The following is a 20,000-nucleotide window of genomic DNA, read 5'->3' as shown; positions in this document are numbered from 1 at the left end:
TATTAATAACAGGACCCACAAAGGGGAGGACAGAAGTCCTGGAGATTCTTTGGAATCTTGTCTTTATGTTGTATGTTTGTGACTGTAAAATTTCAATTTAAAAAATAAATAAATAAACCAAATAAATAAATAAATAAATGCAGTTTTTTTTTAAAAAAAACGGAAGACTAAGATACGGTATCAAGATAAAAAACTTTATAAATGAATGGAAACTTTTTATTGAATATTGACAGATAAATTGTAAACAGATAAGAACATTGGCAGGATTATTGTTGTAACCTGCAGTTATATATACTGTATATTTAAAGTAGATGAATAAATGAGCAAATTAAGTTAATCTGGATATGCAGAAGATATTGAAAATAAATTTAAGGAGAAGCAGAAAGAGGGGGAATCAAGCTTTGATTGCAAAATTAGTGAAACGTATAAACCTGAAAAGCATAAATAAAACAGAGGGGGTGAGTTGCAGGTTCAATTCCCACACCCATGGGACAGCTGCATATTCTTGCACCGCAGTGGGGTTGGACTCCTGATCAGGGCTGGATTTAGGTCTGATGAGGCCCTAAGCTACTGGAGGTAATGGAGCCCTTTATATGCCCAGCTGTCCTTTGTCAACAAGAAATTGTCCCTGATTTTTGTGTTGAATGTTAAATAGTGGGAAAGATATATGATATATGGTAATTTATGGACCTAATAGGTATCTAAAGCCATTTGTACATAACAAAGAAGAGCCTACACAACACAAAACACTGTTGCTGTATGTAGGTTTTATTTCATTTCTTTTTTTATCTTATATTCTGGAAATGTACATCCAGGGTTTTTTCCCCTTTAATTTTTTTTGGCGCCCCCAAGAGTGTGGGGCCCTAACCTATAGCTTGTTTAGCTTATACGTAAATCCGGCACTGCTCAAGATCCTCAAGGTGCCTTCTGACCATCCTCTGTGGGCATCGGCATGAATGTTTTATTATCTATATGCCGCCCATGTGCCTTCCCGGCAAACTCCTGCCCTGCGGACGACAGGGGCCGCTGCCGACCAGGCGAGGCAGAAGGGGCCCGAGCCGCCCCGGGACCGCCTCTCCCTCCCTCTCGCCGGCAGCTCCTCCATCCCAGATTCCCCGCCTCTCCCTCGGCGCAGGTTGCCTCTGCTCCGTTGCGCGCAAAGGCAGGAAACTCCTCCTCGGGCACCGACGGCAGCCTGCCCGTCCGACCGCCTGCCTCCTCGGGGGCGGCTTTTGCAGCGTCCCATCTCCCTAGAGATCTCCGGTGGGGAGGAATTAGCAGCAACAGGAGAGGCGGAAATCCAGAGCCCGGGCGGCGAACTTTTCCCGAGCGCACGTGCCGAAGCCAAACTTACCCCGGGCGGATCCGTCTCTTGGGATCTGCGCCGCGGGAGAAGGGAGGCTGCGATGGCTCCGTGAAAAGGGGCGAGGAGAAGAGGAGATCGCGCAAAGCCAGGAAACTCCTCCTCAGGCACCGACGCCTGTCTGCCTCCTCGGGGGCGGCTTTTGCAGCAGCCGATCTCCATAGAGATCTCCGGTGGAGGAATCAGCAGCCAGCACAGGAGAGGAGGCGGAGAAGCGGAGATCCAGAGCCCGGCGGCGAACTTTTCCCGAGCGCACGTGCCGGAGCCAAACTTCCCCGGACTGACGCGAGAGGCTTTTTCCTTTCGCCGGGGATTGGAAGTCTGCGGTGGCTCCGTGAAAAGGGGCGAGAGGTGGAGGAGATCGACGGACTGGGACCGGCTGCCTGGGATCCGTCGGGGCACCGGCGGGGGAATCCTCTCCCCTGAGGGAGCGATGCTTTGGGGCAGCTGCTGAAAGGAGCCGCCGCCCACACCGAGGCGAGAGGCGCAGGTTCATCTCCGGTGGCGGGATACGAGGAGCCATTTTGAACTTTTATATAAAAAGGAAAGTTTGCCCTCCTGAGGGGGCACATAAGCGGGCGCTCATGGACGACGACGCCGGATGAGCAGCAGCGCGGCCGGGTGGATGGATTTTGTCGCCCCGCGGCCGCCCTGGAGATGCCGCGCCGCTCGTCCGTGGCCGCCTGGCTGCCGTGGCTCGCGCTGCTGGGCCCCGTGGCGACCGCCGCTTGGGAGCTGCACGTCGACGAAGCCGCCGCCGCCGGGGCCCCGCTGCTGCTGGACGTGTCCGTGGGGCCCGGCTGGCTCTACGCGCTGGACGAAGCTCGCACGCCGCGCGCGCTGAGGGAAGCCGTGGAGGTGACGCCCGGCGGGCTGCTGCGGAGGACCGCGGTGCCCGCGCGGTGCGGCGACGCCGGGGCGCCCAATCCGCTGCCTCTGCGCCTGCGCTTGATTTCCCGCGCAGGCGGCGTTTCCCTCACGCTGCGACTGGCGGCCTACCTGCACGGGCCCGGCTGCCTCAGTCGCCGACGGGCCGGAGCCCCGGCGCACCTGTCCGTCCCCGACGCGGGCCCCGCGCTGAGGCGGAGGCTGCGCGGCCTGCCTAGCTGCCTCGCCGCCCCGGAGCCTCAGGAGGGGACGGAGGACGAGGAAGAGGAGACGCCGCTCCTGGAGGCGCTGCGGGCCTTGACGAGTTTCCCGCGCTGCCGGTGCCTCGACGGGCCTCACCTCAGGAGCTCTGAGGGAAAAGGGGGGGAAAGCTTGAGGCTTCTTTGTCACGTGACCAGGGGCCACGGGGAGGTCCTGGTCGAGTTTGGTGGGCGCCATTTTGAGGGAAGGGAGTGGGCAGCAGGTGGGCCCGAAGGCAGGTTGGGTAGGAAGAGGCGGGCGGCTTCTCAGGAATGGCGGGTGGGGAGGGAGGGCAGCCGGGGTTCTTGGCCACAACGGACACTGAGGAGTGCCAATCACCCTCCGCAGTTCAAGCTGCCCAACTACCAAGTGTCAATTGCGGAGAACCAGCCAGCGGGCACGACCGTCATCACCTTGGAAGCCCATGACCCGGGCGAGGCGGGCCGGCTGACGTACTCCATGGAGGCGTTCTTTGACAAGCGCTCCAACGACTACTTCGCCATCGACGCCGACACGGGCGTGGTGGTCACCACCCGCAGCCTGGACCGCGAGACAAAGGACACCCACGTGCTTCAAGTGATCGCAGCAGACCACAGTGTGCCGCGGCACCGCTCAGCCGTCACCTTCCTGACGGTGACAGTGAGTGACACCAACGACCATGGCCCGGTGTTTGAGCAGCCGGAGTACCGGGAAAACATTCGGGAGAACCTGGAGGTGGGTTACGAGGTGCTGACGATTCGTGCGACGGACGAGGATGCCCCAGACAATGCTAATCTGCTCTATCGTATCCTGGAACCGGGTGCTGGGGAGGGAGTCTTTGAGATTGACCCTCACTCTGGTGTCGTGAGGACCTGTGCCCCTGTGGACAGAGAGGAGGTCTCTGAATATCATCTTTTGGTCGAAGCCAACGACCAAGGTAAAGAGCCCGGTCCTCGAAGCGCCACAGTCACGGTACATATCACAGTCGAGGATGAGAACGACAACTCGCCACAGTTTAGCGAGAAACGCTACTTGGTGCAAATCCCAGAGGACGCCCCGGTAAATAGCCAAGTGCTGCAAGTGCAAGCTACAGACCGAGACCGCGGCAACAACGCCCAGGTGCACTACAGCATCGTGAGCGGGAACCTCAAAGGACAGTTTTACATCCATTCTTTTTCCGGTTCCATTGACTTGATCAACCCCCTGGACTATGAGACTATCCGAGAATACACACTGAGGATCAAGGCCCAGGATGCAGGGCGGCCTCCACAGATAAATTCTAGTGGGATGGTGTCCATTCAAGTTTTGGATGTCAATGATAATGCCCCCATTTTTGTAAGCACCCCTTTTCAAGCCACTGTGCTAGAGAACGTCCCTTTGGGTTACTCAGTGTTACACATTCAGGCAGTAGATGCTGACTCTGGAGATAATGCCCGCTTGGAATACAAACTCATTGAGCTGCCTCACCCTTCTGCACTGGTGTCTCCAGGTGGGGACATGGGCTTCCCATTCCAGATCAACAATAGCACCGGGTGGATTACAGTGTCAGCTGAGCTTGACCGGGAGACTGTCGAGAACTACCACTTTGGGGTGGAGGCCAGGGACAATGGTATCCCTGTCATGACTTCCTCAGCCAGTGTGTCCATCACCGTCCTCGATGTCAACGATAACAGCCCTACTTTCACTGAAAAAGTTTACCAGCTCAGGCTTAATGAGGACGCGACAGTAGGCAGCAGTGTCTTGACGCTGACGGCGGTGGACAAGGATGTCAACAGTGTGGTGACCTACCAGATCACTAGTGGCAACACTAGGAACCGCTTTTCTAGCACTAGTCAGAGTGCAGGTGGGCTGATCACTCTGGCCTTGCCACTGGATTACAAGCAAGAGAGGCAGTATGTGCTGACTGTCACTGCTTCTGACGGAACTCTATTTGACACTGTCCAAGTCTTCATCAATGTCACAGATGCCAACACGCACCGACCAGTTTTCCAGAGTTCCCACTACACCGTGAGTGTCAGTGAAGACAAGCCCATTGGCACACCCATTGTAACTATTAGTGCCACTGATGAGGATACTGGGGAGAATGCTAGGATCACTTACATCCTGGAGGATAACATCCCTCAATTTCGCATCGACCCTGACACGGGCACAATCACAACTTTGATGGAGCTAGACTATGAGGACCAAGCCTCTTACACACTGGCCATCACAGCCCAGGACAACGGGATCCCTCAGAAATCTGACACCACCTATGTGGAGATCCTCATTTTGGATTCCAATGACAATACGCCCCGTTTCCTTCGTGACCGCTACCAGGGTGCAGTCTTTGAAGATGTGCCCCTCTCCACCAGTGTCTTGCAGGTGTCCGCCACTGACCGTGACTCTGGCCCTAATGGCCGCATCCTTTATACCTTCCAGGGTGGTGATGATGGCGATGGTGATTTTTACATTGAGGCCACATCAGGGGTGATACGGACGCTGCGCAAGCTGGACCGCGAAAATGTGGCTATCTACAGCCTGAGGGCTTTTGCTGTGGATAGGGGCAGTCCACCCCTCAAAGCCTCTGTGGATATTCAGGTTACTGTGCTGGATATCAACGATAATCCACCTGTATTTCAGCAAGATGAATTTGACATTTTTGTGGAGGAGAATAGCCCCGTGGGTTCCATTGTAGCCCGGATCAGTGCTGTAGACCCCGATGAGGGAACCAATGCACAAATCATGTATCAGATCGTGGAAGGGAACATCCCTGAGGTCTTCCAGCTTGACCTTCTTAATGGTGATCTCACAGCCCTGATGGATCTAGATTATGAGAGCCAGACAGAGTATGTCATTGTGGTGCAAGCTACCTCAGCCCCACTTGTGAGTCGAGCCACTGTACACATACGCCTTCAAGATCAGAATGACAACCCTCCTGTGCTGCAAGACTTCCAGATCCTTTTCAACAATTATGTCACCAATAAGTCTAATAGCTTCCCTTCTGGGGTGATTGGCAAGATCCCTGCTCATGATCCTGATATATCAGACCAACTTGATTACACCTTTGTCCAGGGCAATGAGTTAAATCTGCTGCTTTTGGACTCTGCTACTGGAGAACTTAAGCTTAGCCGTGACTTGGACAACAACAGACCCTTGGAAGCCATAATGAAAGTGTCGGTTTCAGGTAAGGAAGCACGTTGTTTGTTTTTAATTTTGGTGACTACAGATAGTAGCTACAAATGGTGGCAGAAAGTTGTTTAGTGGCCAAATATGTTGGCATAGGCAAGTGTGGACTTTGTGCCTGTTTGTGCCTCTTTGATATCCTGAGACTTCTTTTGAGGGGGGAGGGTAAATTTTTGGAGAGCAGCCATGGAAACTTTAAAAGCTGTGTGCTTTGCCCTGACATTACTTTGTAGTGGAATTTAACCAATCTTATTTTGATCCACAGAAACATTTCTGTTTAGGAAGAAAACTTAAATGTGTCTGCATTCTTGCTGCTGGGTAGGATTAAGCTATTTGAATGTTGAGCATAATACTGGTAATTTAAACCTAGCCACAGTTTTCATTGATATATGTTCAAGGCTGTAGTCAAAAGAACAGTTAAATTAGTAGTAAGAGGAAGCTTCACTGACTTCTCTAGCAAGAGATGTGTCCCTATGTGTGTGTGTATAGCATGAAGATTAATGTGTCTTAATGTTGCTGAAAAATGTCTCTTACATTGTAAAATCACAGTGGGGTATTACACAAAGATATGAAAAATGTATGAATTTCTTTTGCATTCTTAGCATTTTATTAGCCAAATTTGTAAATATTAATGGTCATACTTATTATTAGTTGTCCTAATAGGAAAGCAAAACAGAAGACTCTCCAGAATCAATTCCTTTTGTACATTTGTTGCCATTCTTTCCAAAAACATCTTAGTAAGAGGATAATACTTCAAGGCCAAATTCCATAGCATCCTGTTTGATGATTAACACAGCAGATTCTGCTTAGCCAAAGTGAATCTAAATGCATTTGCTATATTAGTGAGGATTAGACTGATGCTGCTGTGGGAACAATGCACCACTAGATCTGAAGCAGAGAAAAGAAGAAGATTGTTCACATTCAGAATTAAATGGGGCTCTAGAAATATTCTGAGGCAATATTGGATCTTGAAGGACAATTTTTTAGAAGAGTAGTCTTGATCGCCTGTTGCAGGAAAATAAAGTGCAATGGCACTTAAAATGTTAACCATACTTGTGCCAAGTTTAAGCACATTTTGATCTCTCTTTTTCCATGTGCAGCTAACACGCTTCTGTTGAAATAAATGGGATTTAAAAGTGATTAATCTATGCTGGATTGTGTCTTAATATATGTATTTTTGCATATGCTTTCATGGACAAGACCTGCTCCACCAGTTGTATTTGCTTCTGAGGCTTGTTACCAGCAGATTGGTTTGAAGTTATAGGCTTGAATTGCAATGGTTACACGAAAATTGGCTTTGAAAGTAGTTTTAGTAAAGTCTGCACTCTGATCGAAGGTTAGGAGTTGGTAAGAAATGGTAGAAGCATTCTCAGAAATGACAGATGTGATTACCAGGTGCAGGGGGACAAATGTCAGGAGATGATTATCTCCTTCATGCCGTGTTTATGGGTTTCCAGGGGACATCTGGTGGGTTAGTGGGGGGGGGGATTGTCTTTGGTGTGATTCAGCAAAGGCAGTTTGTGTGCTGTTTAAATACCATAACCGAGTATAATATGCCTGTGTGTGTGTTCTATATGCTAGCAAGCATTTATTGTGTTAAAATGCTATGCTTTTAAATGATTCAGTGATTTTGATGATATGCTTACAAGTTGTACATATTTTTTTTGAAGGCACATTCCCTACGTGGGTATTTTGAATAACCCTTTAAAAAGCTCCTGGACAAAACTTGGCCCTTAAACTCTGCTTTCATTTTAAACTGTGGACTTAACTCTTTATAATCGAAGCCCATACTGTGCATCAATAATGCAGCACCTAGCCTTTTGCAGTCCCTCTCCACACTGTCTTTATTGCAGGTCTCCTGGGCAGCTGCAACTCTTGTTGACCTTTTGAGACCCATTGTGAACAGGATCTTGTTAGTAATGCTTTTCACTCCAGATAGTCTTTTCACTTTTGAGAGAAATGGATTCAGCGTGTGCAAATAACGTTTTGGGAGGTGTTTCTCTCTGGCTGCTTTGTTACTCAAATTAGTCTGATTCTATCAACACCTAATTAGAATGTAGCGCTTGTGGAGTGAATGGCCATACTGAGATCAGTGGCACAAGCCACACCCAAATTCAGTGTGCTCCTCGTATTTGTTGGACTAGTGAAAGTGGTGCTAACAACCATGCTATATTCCACTTGACAACTGACTTAGGTTTCATGACCAACTTTAGAAGTGTCTAATTGTGGTTAGCACATAATTGTTACTTCCCCGCTGGTTAAAGATTTCCAGAGATAATACACTCAATTCTCTGGGCTTGCAGTGGCTTGTATTTGGGTGACATGCACAGAGCCATTAACAAGCTGAATCAACTGATAGAGAAAAGTAGGTTCTTATCTAATGTCAGAAGATGAAGTGTAGGTCATAAAACAAACCTCAAAGGACTCTGCTTGGGGTAAAAAGACAGGAAAGAGCTATTTTTAATTAGTGTTCACACTATAATAATTCTGAAGATTTCAGTGGGTGGACAGGAAGCCTATCATCTTGATTCCCATTGCTATTCAAAGAAAGCTAAACATTCTAAGGTTCCAACATTATCACTTAACTATTGTACACAAATCTGTTGATCTCAACGTACAGTATTTGGTTTTCTGTGCTTGTATCCATAGGTTTGCCCCATTGACCTAAACATCTTCATGCAGACCCAAAATAAGGGCTATGTCAGGTTAATTACATGGAAAACATTCCCATATGGAGGGGGGACATGCAGTCTTTGATTAGGTGTGATACCTTTTTTCTATATATACAAAGGATTTTTGTCCAAATCAGGTATCACAGTGCACATATGTACAGTGGTGCCTCGCTTAACGAATGCCCTGCTTAACGAAATTTCCGCGTAACGAAAGGATTTTTCAAGCGGAACTTGCCTCGCTAGACGAATGCGTTTTACGAAAAATTCGTCTAGCGAATCGCGGTTTCCCATAGGAATGCATTGGAATTCAATTAATGCGTTCCTATGGGCAAAAAAAAATTCAAAAAAAATTCAATGCATTCCTATGGGATTCGCTAGACGAATTTTTTCGCTATAAGAAAAGACCCGTGGAACGAATTAATTTCGTCTAGCAAGGCACCACTGTAAAGTGGAACACACAAAGGTGTACTTACCTCATCAGCTGTCCTATTGTTTTGTTGTGGTGAAAGCAACTGGAACTTTAATGCTACTGAGTGAGAAATGCAAGAAAGTTAGCATAAGCAATTTTTTTTGGGGGGGTATCCAGACTATGTTGCACTGAGCTCCCATGGAAATAAATACTTAGGCATGGCTAACTTAAGTCCAATTGATTTCAATGGGAACTATTTGCAACTAACTTTGGATCCCACCCAATGCCTGAATCTGATTTACGGGTACAGATTCATTATGAAAATGCTCTGGCCCTCATCCAGAGAACAGTGAGTCTCAATTCAATCCCCCAAAAGTAGAAATAGCAAATGTTCAGATTTATTGCTGAGTTCCTCTTTTTCTCCCAGTTCTTTCAATTTACAGTACTTGAACTTCTTGTTCCTACTATTCCACCCACTTTTTCTTGTATTCTTCCACTTCCCTGAAAGGGTCCTTTTGCTGTTGTGTCTTTTCCTTCCAGCCAGTAAGCAAGATTGACACATAATATTTTACCTTGCCTATGAGACATCTGTGCCTGTAGTGTATTTTCACTATTCTCCATACCAATTACCTGTCTCCATACCACTCCTGTCTTTCACTGCCTCCTGACCAAACTGCGGGAGGCAGTGAAAGACACGAGTGCCTGGCGTGCTCTGGTCCATGGGGTCACGAAGAGTCGGACATGACTAAACAATAACAACGATGCCAACTACAGCAGAAGGAGGCAGAATTTGTGTGGTGGTTACACACCCAGAATCAAACTATGAAATTCTCAGTTAAATGATCTCAGGCAGCCTGGTGGAAAGTCTCATCTTCCTGAAACCCTGGAGGGCTACTATCAGCACAGAAACAGGGTTTGGCAGTAGGGGGTTTGACAGACCATTGATACGTCTTGTTAAGCACCAGCTCCTGTTCATCTGAAACAAACTCTGGCTTTATGTAAGTGACCTTGCTCCTGTTTCAGTTATTAAATTTTTGGGCTGCAGTTCCATGGAGGTGCTGAAGGCTTGTTTTGATAGAATTATGCAGAGCAACCAGTTCTTCTATGATTGACATATCAGCCTAATATTGCAAGGACTTGTTTTTATAGTTCACTGTTACCTTGTTGCTTGGGAAAGAAAGGGTTGGCTTTGGGTGTCAACAAAGGAGGGATTAAAACATAAATGGTTCTAGTAGCCTCCTCCCTGCCGCTAGGGAAATAAATTCCATAAGTGTGGGGCATCGTTGCCATGATATCACTGCAGGTCATACAATTATTGGATTATCCTACTCTTCTGAATGCATGATGTATTTTACACTTTTGCCTAGACAGTGATTTCCCCCATGCAAGAGACACTGATCCATCATCTGCTGTGTAATAAATATAACATGAAAAAACCCCACTGAATTTAATTCTATGACATGATAGACTTCTATGAGTGTTCAAATTTTTGTTCAAGGAAAAACTGAGAAAGAGACTTAAAATATAGCAGTAATTTGAAGCAAAGGTGAATGTTATGGCTTTAGTGTAGGCTGCTGGTTTGAATCCAACAGAGCAATAGTGCAAGTGGAAGCCACCTCTGTTGATGCAAGAGATGGGCCCTTTGATTTCTCCCCATTGGTTGAAATCTATTGAACTACATTGAACATCATTACACAGGGTCCCTGCCACTCAAGAATGGCTTTCTGGAGTTGCAGGTGGTTGCAGCGACAAAGAGCTGGGGATGCCTTTTTCTATGAGAAGAATTTCATTCTCAGTTCTTAGAATGCAAGCCAAAATTCTCCTTATCATGGTGTTGCAAGGACTCTACATATGTACCATATCATTTTTGCTCAAATCCTTCCTTTTTTACCCATGATGCACTGCAGTGTTAATGGTAACTATTCGTGTCCTTAAAGCAAGCTTTGAAACCAAGGTTGGAACATGGCTTGCAAAGCCTGCTTCAAGCTAAAAGTGATTACTGTCAGTGTGAGAGTGGACAAGGGATGTGACTCATAGAATTGCAGAATTGTAGTGTTCTGAGGGACCACGAGGGTCATCCAGTCCAACCCCTGCAATGCAGGGATCTTTTTGCCCAACGTGGGGCGAACCCATGACCCTCAGATTAAGACTCTCATTCTCTACCAACTGAGCTATATATACTGTGGTAATACTGCACAAGGTTGTGCAACATTATCGGTCTCCCATAGCCACGGTTCCATTAAACCAGGGATGACCAAACTTGGCCCTCCCAATGTTTGGGGATTACAATGCCCATCATCCCTGACCCCTGGTCCTGTTAGCTAGGGATGATGGGCATTGTAGTCCCAAAACAGTTGGAGTTTGGCCAACACTGCATTAAACTGTATAATGAGTTTAATTTGGTGAAAGCAAAATTAGTAAGTCTGAGAGCAATTTTTAAAAGATGTTATTAGATCTGCCTCCTTTTTACTATGGCAGTTTGAGTACAACTGCAAATTGAATGCATGAAAAGGAAAGGAATTTGAACCTGGAGTATAGAATAATAGAATTGTAGAGTTGGAAGGGACCCCAGGGGTCATCCAATCTAACCCCCTACACAATGCAGGAATCTCAGCTAAATCATGGCCATCCAACCACTGCTTTAAAAACCTCCAAAGAAACAGCATCCACAACCTCACATGGGAGTCTGTTTCACTGTTGAACTGATAGGTCTACAGTTGTTGATAAGTAGAAATATAAAATAAAAGCATCCTGCACACTGGCCAGTAGAACTAACAGTATTCAGCTGCTGTGCTGATTTCACTGCTCTTATCATTCCTGGGCCCCGTTAAAATTGCTCTGTACGTCTTTTATCTAAGTTATCAATTAATACTTATTTAATCGAGTGACAGCCCTAACAGAAATCCGCTGTGTTAAGGCTAGAATGTTGTGTTTTATTTTTTCAGCTTTCAGAGGTGCTTCAGAAAGAAGGAACTTTCAGGACTAAAAAAACTGCAGTTTATTTCACCTAAGAAGCAGTGAAGTGAAAACTTTGCTTGGTAGCACTGGAAAAACGGAGTGTGGTTTGCTCCAAGAGGAGCTAACAGTCCACTTGCAGATTCTAGGAAAATGAAGGGTGTTGACTCTCCCAACATTTAAAGTTGTAGTGCTATGGTGATGTACTTTGTCACTTATGAGAGACAAGCACTAAACAGCAATCACATGAAAAGTGAAAGACCCGATAGATCTCTTGCTGCCGACATACGTAATCATGAACATATAATCCTTATCATGTACAAAGCAAGTGATGTAGAGCCAAACTCTTTTCAGCACTCTTTGGGGAAGCATGATTTGTCTCAAAACCATTTGAGTGGCAATAGAGCCCAAAACATTTCAGCAGTAGAAACGGAGGAACCCATCAACAACACCCAAGATCTACCATGTAGGTGTTATGATGATAGAAAATTTTGCCACCATAAATAAAAGGTTTAACGGCTACTATCTATATATGCATTGGTAGATGGGAACAAAACCAAGTAAAAAAGAGACCTGGAGAAATAAGAGTTAAAGGGCAGAAACTTTTTGCTTGAACTAAGAGCCTATAATTTAGTGGTAGAGCACAGGTTTTGCACATACAGAGCTAAGGGTTAACCCTTGGCATATCTTAAAAGTTATAGAACAGTGGTTCTTAAAGGGTGTGGTGTGAAGGAGTATGGCAGGAGATGATGGCAAGTGTGGTGGGAATATTCAAGGACAATCAAAGAAGCATTTAACTGTTTCAGTATAGTGTAGTATAGTATAGTATAATTTTTTTATCAGCAGAATATGGATATTTTGGGAATGATTTTTATTCTTATGTAGCTGCAGCTGCATTGTTTTATACTTTCTGGATGTCCCGTAATAATATAATAAAGTATTTTTGTTCTATGTTATAAATCAAGCACTGCTAGAAGTTGTTTCTTTTTGCTTTCCAATGTATTTTTTATCAATAACAAAATCAGAGTTTACCTCTAAAAAATTTATTCTGTCAGCGTGGACCAGGAAAAAAACCTTTGAAAACCACTGTTATATTTTGCTAGTGTAGTTTATTTTGATCGGATTTGTTTATTATACAAATGGTTATACTTGAATTTGCTTGTATTCTTTCTTATAGCATTCTACTGTGTTGCTGCACCAGGACACCTGCCTTTTATCCTAATTTAATCTAATAGTTTTTAAACTATGTCTGCACAATGTTTTATTGCAAGCTGACATAAATTACTGTGAGATTGTGTTGCATCAAAAAAAATACATCTTGCAATATCCTCATTACTCAGCAAGAATTGCTGTCAATTACTGTACCTGGGCTTTCCTCACAGTAGGAACTCAGCACCATGTTCCAGGATGGTCATCCAGAAGCTTGTCTGTCTCTTGTCAGAATTAGTTTTCTGCCTAATTTAATTTGCTACGGGAGGCTTTATATCAGTAAAATAGCCTCTTTTTTAAGGCTCACAGCTTTATTAAGTCACTGTTGGCTTTGTTGCATAGTTGGGCATTTTATGTCTAGTGAAGTGCTGAGAAAACAAGAAATGAGGGACTTTTTAAATTTAAATACTGCTAATCCTCATTACTGGTTGGCCTGTTGGTAATTTGCCGGCTTGCCACAGCTTGTTTCTTGGCATAGACAGCTTTGCCAGCAGTTCCCCAAGTGATGCCTGCCTGATATATTTCGTAAGGATGCTACAAGTTTTTGTCGATAGTGACTAGGTGGAACCATCCTGGGGGGAAATGACTAATGTGTAGGCACACAAGGAGTTTGAAATAGGGGCTTAAATATATGGCACATCCTCATTCAAAAGGTGAACGTAAGCTTATCCTAAGCTTTTGGAAACTGTCTGGTATAAGTGGAGCATATAACAGAAATTGCTCTCTCTCTTAAGCTATTGACAAGTTGAATTTGAATAGCATGAAATGACCTTACCATCTGGCAGATAATTTGTTTGCTAACTTAAATCCTCTCTTACACCTGACTAGAAGGCCCTTGGTGTTTGTTCAGTTGTTTTCAACTTCCTTTTATGAATTGCAGCTGATTCTTAAGAGACAGTTGTATATATAATATATATAATAACACATGCCTATTTTAAACAAGGCAGCTTGCTTTATTTTATTAATAAATTCAAAGTGTTGGTGCTGACCTTTAAAGCCCTAAATGGCCTCGGTCCAGTATACCTGAAGGAGCATCTCCACCCCCATTGTTCTGCCCAGACACTGAGGTCCAGCACCGAGGGCCTTCTGGCGGTACCCTCGTTGCAGGGAACCAGGCAGAGGGCCTTCTCGGTAGTGGCGCCCGCCCTGTGGAATGCTCTCCCATCAGATGTCAAAGAGAAAACAGCTACCAGATTTTTAGAAGACATCTGAAGGCAGCCCTGTTTAGGGAGGCTTTTAATGTTTAATAAATTATTGTATTTTATTTTTCTGTTGGGAGTCGCCCAGAGTGGCCGGGGAAACCCAGCCAGACGGATGGGGTATTAATAATAATAATAATAATAATAATAATAATAATGTTGTATGCCACGCCAATCTCCGAGCTATGCAAGATTTCAGGCACTCACCAATGGTTTGTGCATCCTTTTGGAAATGAGACGCAGCAGAGACTGTGGTGTCATTGTGATAAATGGTTTATTTGCACATATATACAACCTGAGCCTATGATGGCATCAACACCCCAAAAGGGTGATTTTTCTCCCATAGCCGCAGCCTTTGAGCCAAATAGAAACCAACCATTGCTCTCAATCATTGCTCTGACTCTGTCTCCGGCTTACTGCTTTACTTCTAGCTTACATCACTGCTCTCTACCTTTCTGCTCTCTACCTTTGTCTTTCTAGCTAACAAACAGTTGAGGGAGGGAGGCCCACTCAATTTGCTCTCTGGCACAGAGCCACTCGTTTTGTTACCTTGGGACCCATTTTGGGGGGTCATTATAGCCTGGCTATTCCGCCCATTGACTCAGTACTGGATCCAGGAATTAGAAGCCGGGCTCAGACATACAGCCTAAAATAAGTAATGTTTTTGTACTTATTTCAGTCAGCTCACCTTTTCATAGACATGTTTAAGGTAATGTAAACTATGGTATCATTGGTACTCTAAAAATATGTGAACATTTATGATTGTGCTTCCAATTACTTAATAGTTAAAACAGATAGTTATAAGGGAGCTTGATGTCATATGGTGTATAAGGGCCAGTTCCAATATAACACATATATGGGATAGCTTTTGGAGTGCTTCCCATATTGCTCTCTGAATAGATGAACTATACTAGTCAGAATATGTTATTTAGGTATCAATGAACTTGTTTTCTTTATCCAACTTCATCACCTGGGATTTTATTTTTCAAGTCACATAGTTCCTGTTTCGTAATTTATCAGGGTTGAGTTTTTATACTGCTTTACACTATCCTGATGTTTTATGAGATGGGGGTACATGAATACTTTTATTAAGTAAGTAAGTAAATAAATAAATAAATAAATAAGAACCAATATATGAGATGATCAGACTGTCAGATAAATAGTTTGCTAGAATCTGAATGTAGTTCTATAAGGTGTGTGTGGCATGCAATCTACCACTGCATTACGACTCTCTAGTCTGCTGGATTTCACATAATTTTTATGTGGTTTTTCTGTTTTTCTAAATTAATCCGATTTCACAAATTCACATTTTTTCCAGTTTGTCAGGCTTTATATCTTGGAGACCTGATGTGTATGTTTCTCAAATTTAAGTGCAATTTACACATGTGCCACTAACATAGGCTTGGGAGTTTCTTTCAAAAATCTAGTAGTGCTTTTGGAAACTACTGCTGCAGTGTATACATGTGCGATTTAGAACCTGTGCATGTTATTTTTGCTTGGGGTATTTGTTTCGTTGGAATTTTATTTGACATAGTGCAGTCATACAAGGTCAAGTACAATTTCACTAGACATATGTCTCGCATATGGTAGTTAGGGCCTTCTAGAACAAGGCTGATTAACAATTCAGGGAGTTATCTCTGAGAGTTTGTGCATAGCTGGTAGACCAGCTATGGAACCCTTGTGCCAAGGTAAGATAAAACTATCCAAATGCTTTGTTATCAGTAATGGTTTAGCTGTAGTGCCTTTGTTTGCTGTGGTATGGTTGCAGATAGTGTCAAATACCACTGAAGAGGTGTGAATTATTCCCTTGTTCTTCCTGCTTCTGTCTGTGTCGGGCCCCATGGCCCCACCACTGACTGTCAAAATATGAAATTCAAGGCCTACAGGGGGAAATAAAGTGACAGCTCTCTAGTTATGCCTGATGTCTAATTATTACATGATGTCTAATTATTGCATGTATATCCAGAATGAACATTTCTGTAAACATCTGTAAACAAGCTTCCTCACAAGATGGTGTGACTTATGTAGGCATTCTAAGATTATGTTTTGCTAGGATTCTTGTGCATAATAACGTGTGGAATGTTGCTTCCCTTGGCATTTTAGAAAGCTTGTCCAAACTGGAACAGCTAACCAATAGGAAACATAATAATATTCCCTGAATTATAGAAATATAGTGGAATATAGCTGAAACTAATCTCAGTCAAGTTAATATATGATGGCAATTAACAGAAGCATAGATTTTTTTGGTAGATTTTTTTGTTTTTGTTTTTAAGATGTGCTGTATGTTTGGACCACATGCTGTTCCTTGCATTACAGTGTTAGTGCAGCATCTTTCTGGGGGAGAAGCACAGACACTAGAAAGAATCACGGCTTCCTGAGTGAGAAAACTAAATACATTGGTACCTCAGTTTACGAACTTAATCCGTTCCTGAAATTCATTCTTAAACCGAAACTGTTCTTAAACCGAGGCACGCTTTCCCTAATGAGGCCTCCCACCGCTGGTGCCCTTCCACCATTCGGATTCCATTCTTAGACCGATGTAAAGTTTGCAAACCAGGATACTACTTCCGGTTTTGCAGAGTTCGTAAACCAAATCGTTTGTAAACAGGACTGTTCTTAAACCGAGGTACCACTGTAAATAAATCTGATATGAAGTAGGATAAATGCCATAATCCTGTAAAGAACATGCGTGAGCACATTTATTTCAATGAGTTTAAGTGCCCCCAAACCCTATTTTGTATTGTGGCCCTGGTCTATAAAACATCAGAACATCAGACCCAGGCGCCAAATGTGGCCTTCTGGGTTTCCACAAGTGGCCCTTGGAATTATCCACTTTGGGGGCACTTAAACGCATTGAAGCAAGTTGGAGTTAGCTCTTTATTAGCAAAAGCAGGATCATCCCACCACCAATCCCCTGGGTCTGAGCCTTCTTCCCTTGGGCGTTCCCCAACTGGTTCCTCTCACCATTCCTCTGCATCTAACCAGTCCATGACACAGTCAGGATGGAGAACAGAGAGAAGTGTGTAGAAACTAGTCTGCCTCACAAATATAGGTTGCTTCACCCACTTTTGTCTCTGGCCCTGCCCACCACTGGCATGTCACCCTCAGCAGACTACCCAAAAGGGAAGGCAGCCCTCCATCCAAGAAAGGTTCCCACCACCCCTGCTCTATAATTACATCACTGGTGCATAGTTGTGTGTATTTGGTATCCCTGGCTGTGTTGTCCATCCCAACAGAGTTGTCCAACTGGCCAGCTTTACTGCCAACCCCTTTCCCTTTCCCTGGAGTTTCTTTTATATCAGTGCAAAGAAGCAGGGCATTTAAAATGGACGTGTGCTCAACATTAGTCTACAAAGTATGGACATTAGTCACAGAAACAGGGTAATATCCATGTCATGGGGTGTGATATTGGGCACTGAGCAGTTATAAAAACCCCTGTATGTCAGAGAGCAGGTCCACATTGGGAGAGAATACGGAATACATTTTCCTTGCCTATTCTTTCACAGTCAACCTGTGCTGCACTCTTGAGTATTGGAGATTATTATGCTCCTTGAGAGATAAAAACCTGATAGCTGCGTTTGAAACACCACTTTGTTAAAGCTGTAGAGTAATTTGATCATTTGGCAAAGCAAGACAGTTAATAATTTAAGAACACCAACAAAGCAATTTTCTTTGTGTTCTTTCTTGCATGCCTTACACTTTAAAAATTGTTTTTAATTAGTGCTTTATCATATTTTAACAGCTAATGAATTACAACTTTTGATCATATTGTTGATTATATTATTTTGATCTTCAAAAAAAATCCCCCTTGCCATTGGGAGGCGGCAATTATGTATGGTCTTTTCTGTTATTCTTCCTCAAACCCCTTTGAAGAAAGGTGAAAAGGAGTCTGAAGGACATTAGTAACTTTATAAATGGAGGAGCCATAGCTCAGAGACAGAGCAGATGCTCTCTATGTATGAATCCAAAGGTCACTCTTCAGTATATCCAGGTTAAAGAACTCCAGTAATACAGTTTGTGGGGGAATGTCTCCTAAAAGGGTTATTCTATCTATCTATCTATCTATCTATCTATCTATCTATCTATCTATCTATCATCTATCTCTCTATCTATCTATCTATCTATCTATCATAAACTTTATGCACCACTTGATTGTTTAAAAACCTCAAAGTGGCTTTTAAAAAGTGGATTGTTTTTATTAAATTTATATACTGCCCTTCATTTGAAGATCTCAGGGCGGTTAACAAGATAAAAATACAGGATAAAAGCACAAAATAAATAGTTAAAACAAAAGAAAACAATACCACCACCCCACAAACACATTTAGAAGGACATAGAATATTAATTAGCCTGACCTGGTTGAAGAGGACTGTTTTTGCCTGGCGCCTAAATATTTATAATGAAGGTGCCAGACAAACCTTCTTGGGGACAGCATTCCACAAATGGGGAGCCGCTGCTGAAGAGGTCCCGCTCTTGTGTTGCCACCCTCCAGACTTCTCATGGAGGAGGCACACAAAGAAGGGCTTCAGATGATCACAGGGTCTGGGTCAGTTCATATGCGGAGAGGCAGTCCTTGAGGTATTGCGTTGCCATACTAAGAAATCTGTATAGGACTAATATATCTGTATAGGACTAATATATCTGCCTCTATGAGAGAGAATTAAAATGGAGAAAAAATTAGCATAAAAATGGTAACTCTCTCCTCCCATTCCCCTAAATTCATCTCTCCCCCCCCCCATTTTTCTGCTGGCTCAATCCCTGCAGCAGAACTGGGGGTTTCTACACAAATACCAACAATTAATTAATTGACTCAAATTAATTAAATGTTGCACAGATTCTCCCCACCCCCCAGTTTCTTCTAATCTTAGAGCATGGAAATGCACACAAATTGACCATATCCTAAAGAATTCTCCATTTTTCTTGCTCACACTGAAATGCTGGGGAGAGCTAACATTCATCAAGCTTGTCTATAATGCTTGGGGGGGGGGTGAGGAATACTCTTTCACCAAGATTCCTATCTGAGATGGAAATTCTAATGAACACTGAGCAAGAGGGATATACATTTACCTATACTATAGCTATGTGTGATCAGCATAGCCATTGACCTTGACTACCTGCATATGGTTAAATTGTTCCCAATCCTTGTCATCACTAGGATTTTATATCAAGATGGTTATCTGGGAGGGAAAAACATTCACATTATTATAAAAAGAAACCATAGACAAACCCCTTTCTTAATCTGTAGACTTCAGTAGGAATGGGCATAACCAAAAAGCAGTGGGATATGCAAAGCCTTTGCTTGCTATCCACTACAAACCCAGAGTCTCATTCCTGGTCAGTCACTGCCAGTTCATACCCCTTGAAATTAAGATAATTTTTTGCCCTGACATCCATCACTTTACACTTATCTACCTTAAATTGCATTCGTCATTTTATTACCCATGTGCTCTGTTTGGAGAAGTCCTTTTGGAGCTCTTTGTACTCCTTGTTTCTTATAACAACCCTGAACAACTTGTTGTTATGTAATCCATTCCTGATGCACAACAGGACCTCTCTGATTATTTATTGACTGCTAAGATTATTCAGGAGTTGTGGTGAGGCAATTTGTCAAGAGTTTTTTGGAAGTCTTAAGTACACCATGTCAGCAATATCACATCTATCTATATGCTTCTGGAAATTCTCCAAGAACTCCTAACCAGTGATGGCGAACCTATGACACGCGTGTCAGACGTGACACGCAGAATCCTCACTGCTGGCACGTGCTGTTGTTGTCCCCCCCCCGTTTGTTCTCCCGCTCCTCCTACAGCTTGTCTCCGCTGTTAAAACCCAGATCCTTTTTTGTTGTTGCTGCTGGTAGCCAGAGATTGGTTTTTAACCCTTTCTGTGCTGTTTTTTCTTGCGCTTTGGCAGACTATGTTGGTGCT

At 43.9% G+C, this 20,000-nt stretch overlaps 1 protein-coding gene across 5 annotated transcripts in view; it reads left to right on the top strand.

Moving 5' to 3' along the window:
- Positions 1-1,465: 1,465 nt before the first annotated feature.
- CELSR1 (cadherin EGF LAG seven-pass G-type receptor 1) overlaps positions 1,466-20,000 on the top strand; it is a 172,534-nt gene continuing 153,999 nt past the window's right edge. For all 5 annotated transcript variants that reach the window (XM_060279376.1, XM_060279378.1, XM_060279377.1 and 2 more), the window contains exon 1: positions 1,466-5,633. In XM_060279376.1, the coding sequence (XP_060135359.1) occupies positions 2,021-5,633 (3,613 nt within the window). In that variant the 5' untranslated portion in view covers positions 1,466-2,020. The remainder of the gene's footprint in view (positions 5,634-20,000) is intronic.

The sequence above is a fragment of the Zootoca vivipara genome, chromosome 10, assembly GCF_963506605.1.
Source record: "Zootoca vivipara chromosome 10, rZooViv1.1, whole genome shotgun sequence".
In the NCBI taxonomy this organism is placed as follows: Eukaryota; Metazoa; Chordata; class Lepidosauria; order Squamata; family Lacertidae; genus Zootoca; species Zootoca vivipara.
Note: the sequence above shows the minus strand (reverse complement) of the source record. Positions and strands in the feature narration are given on the sequence as shown.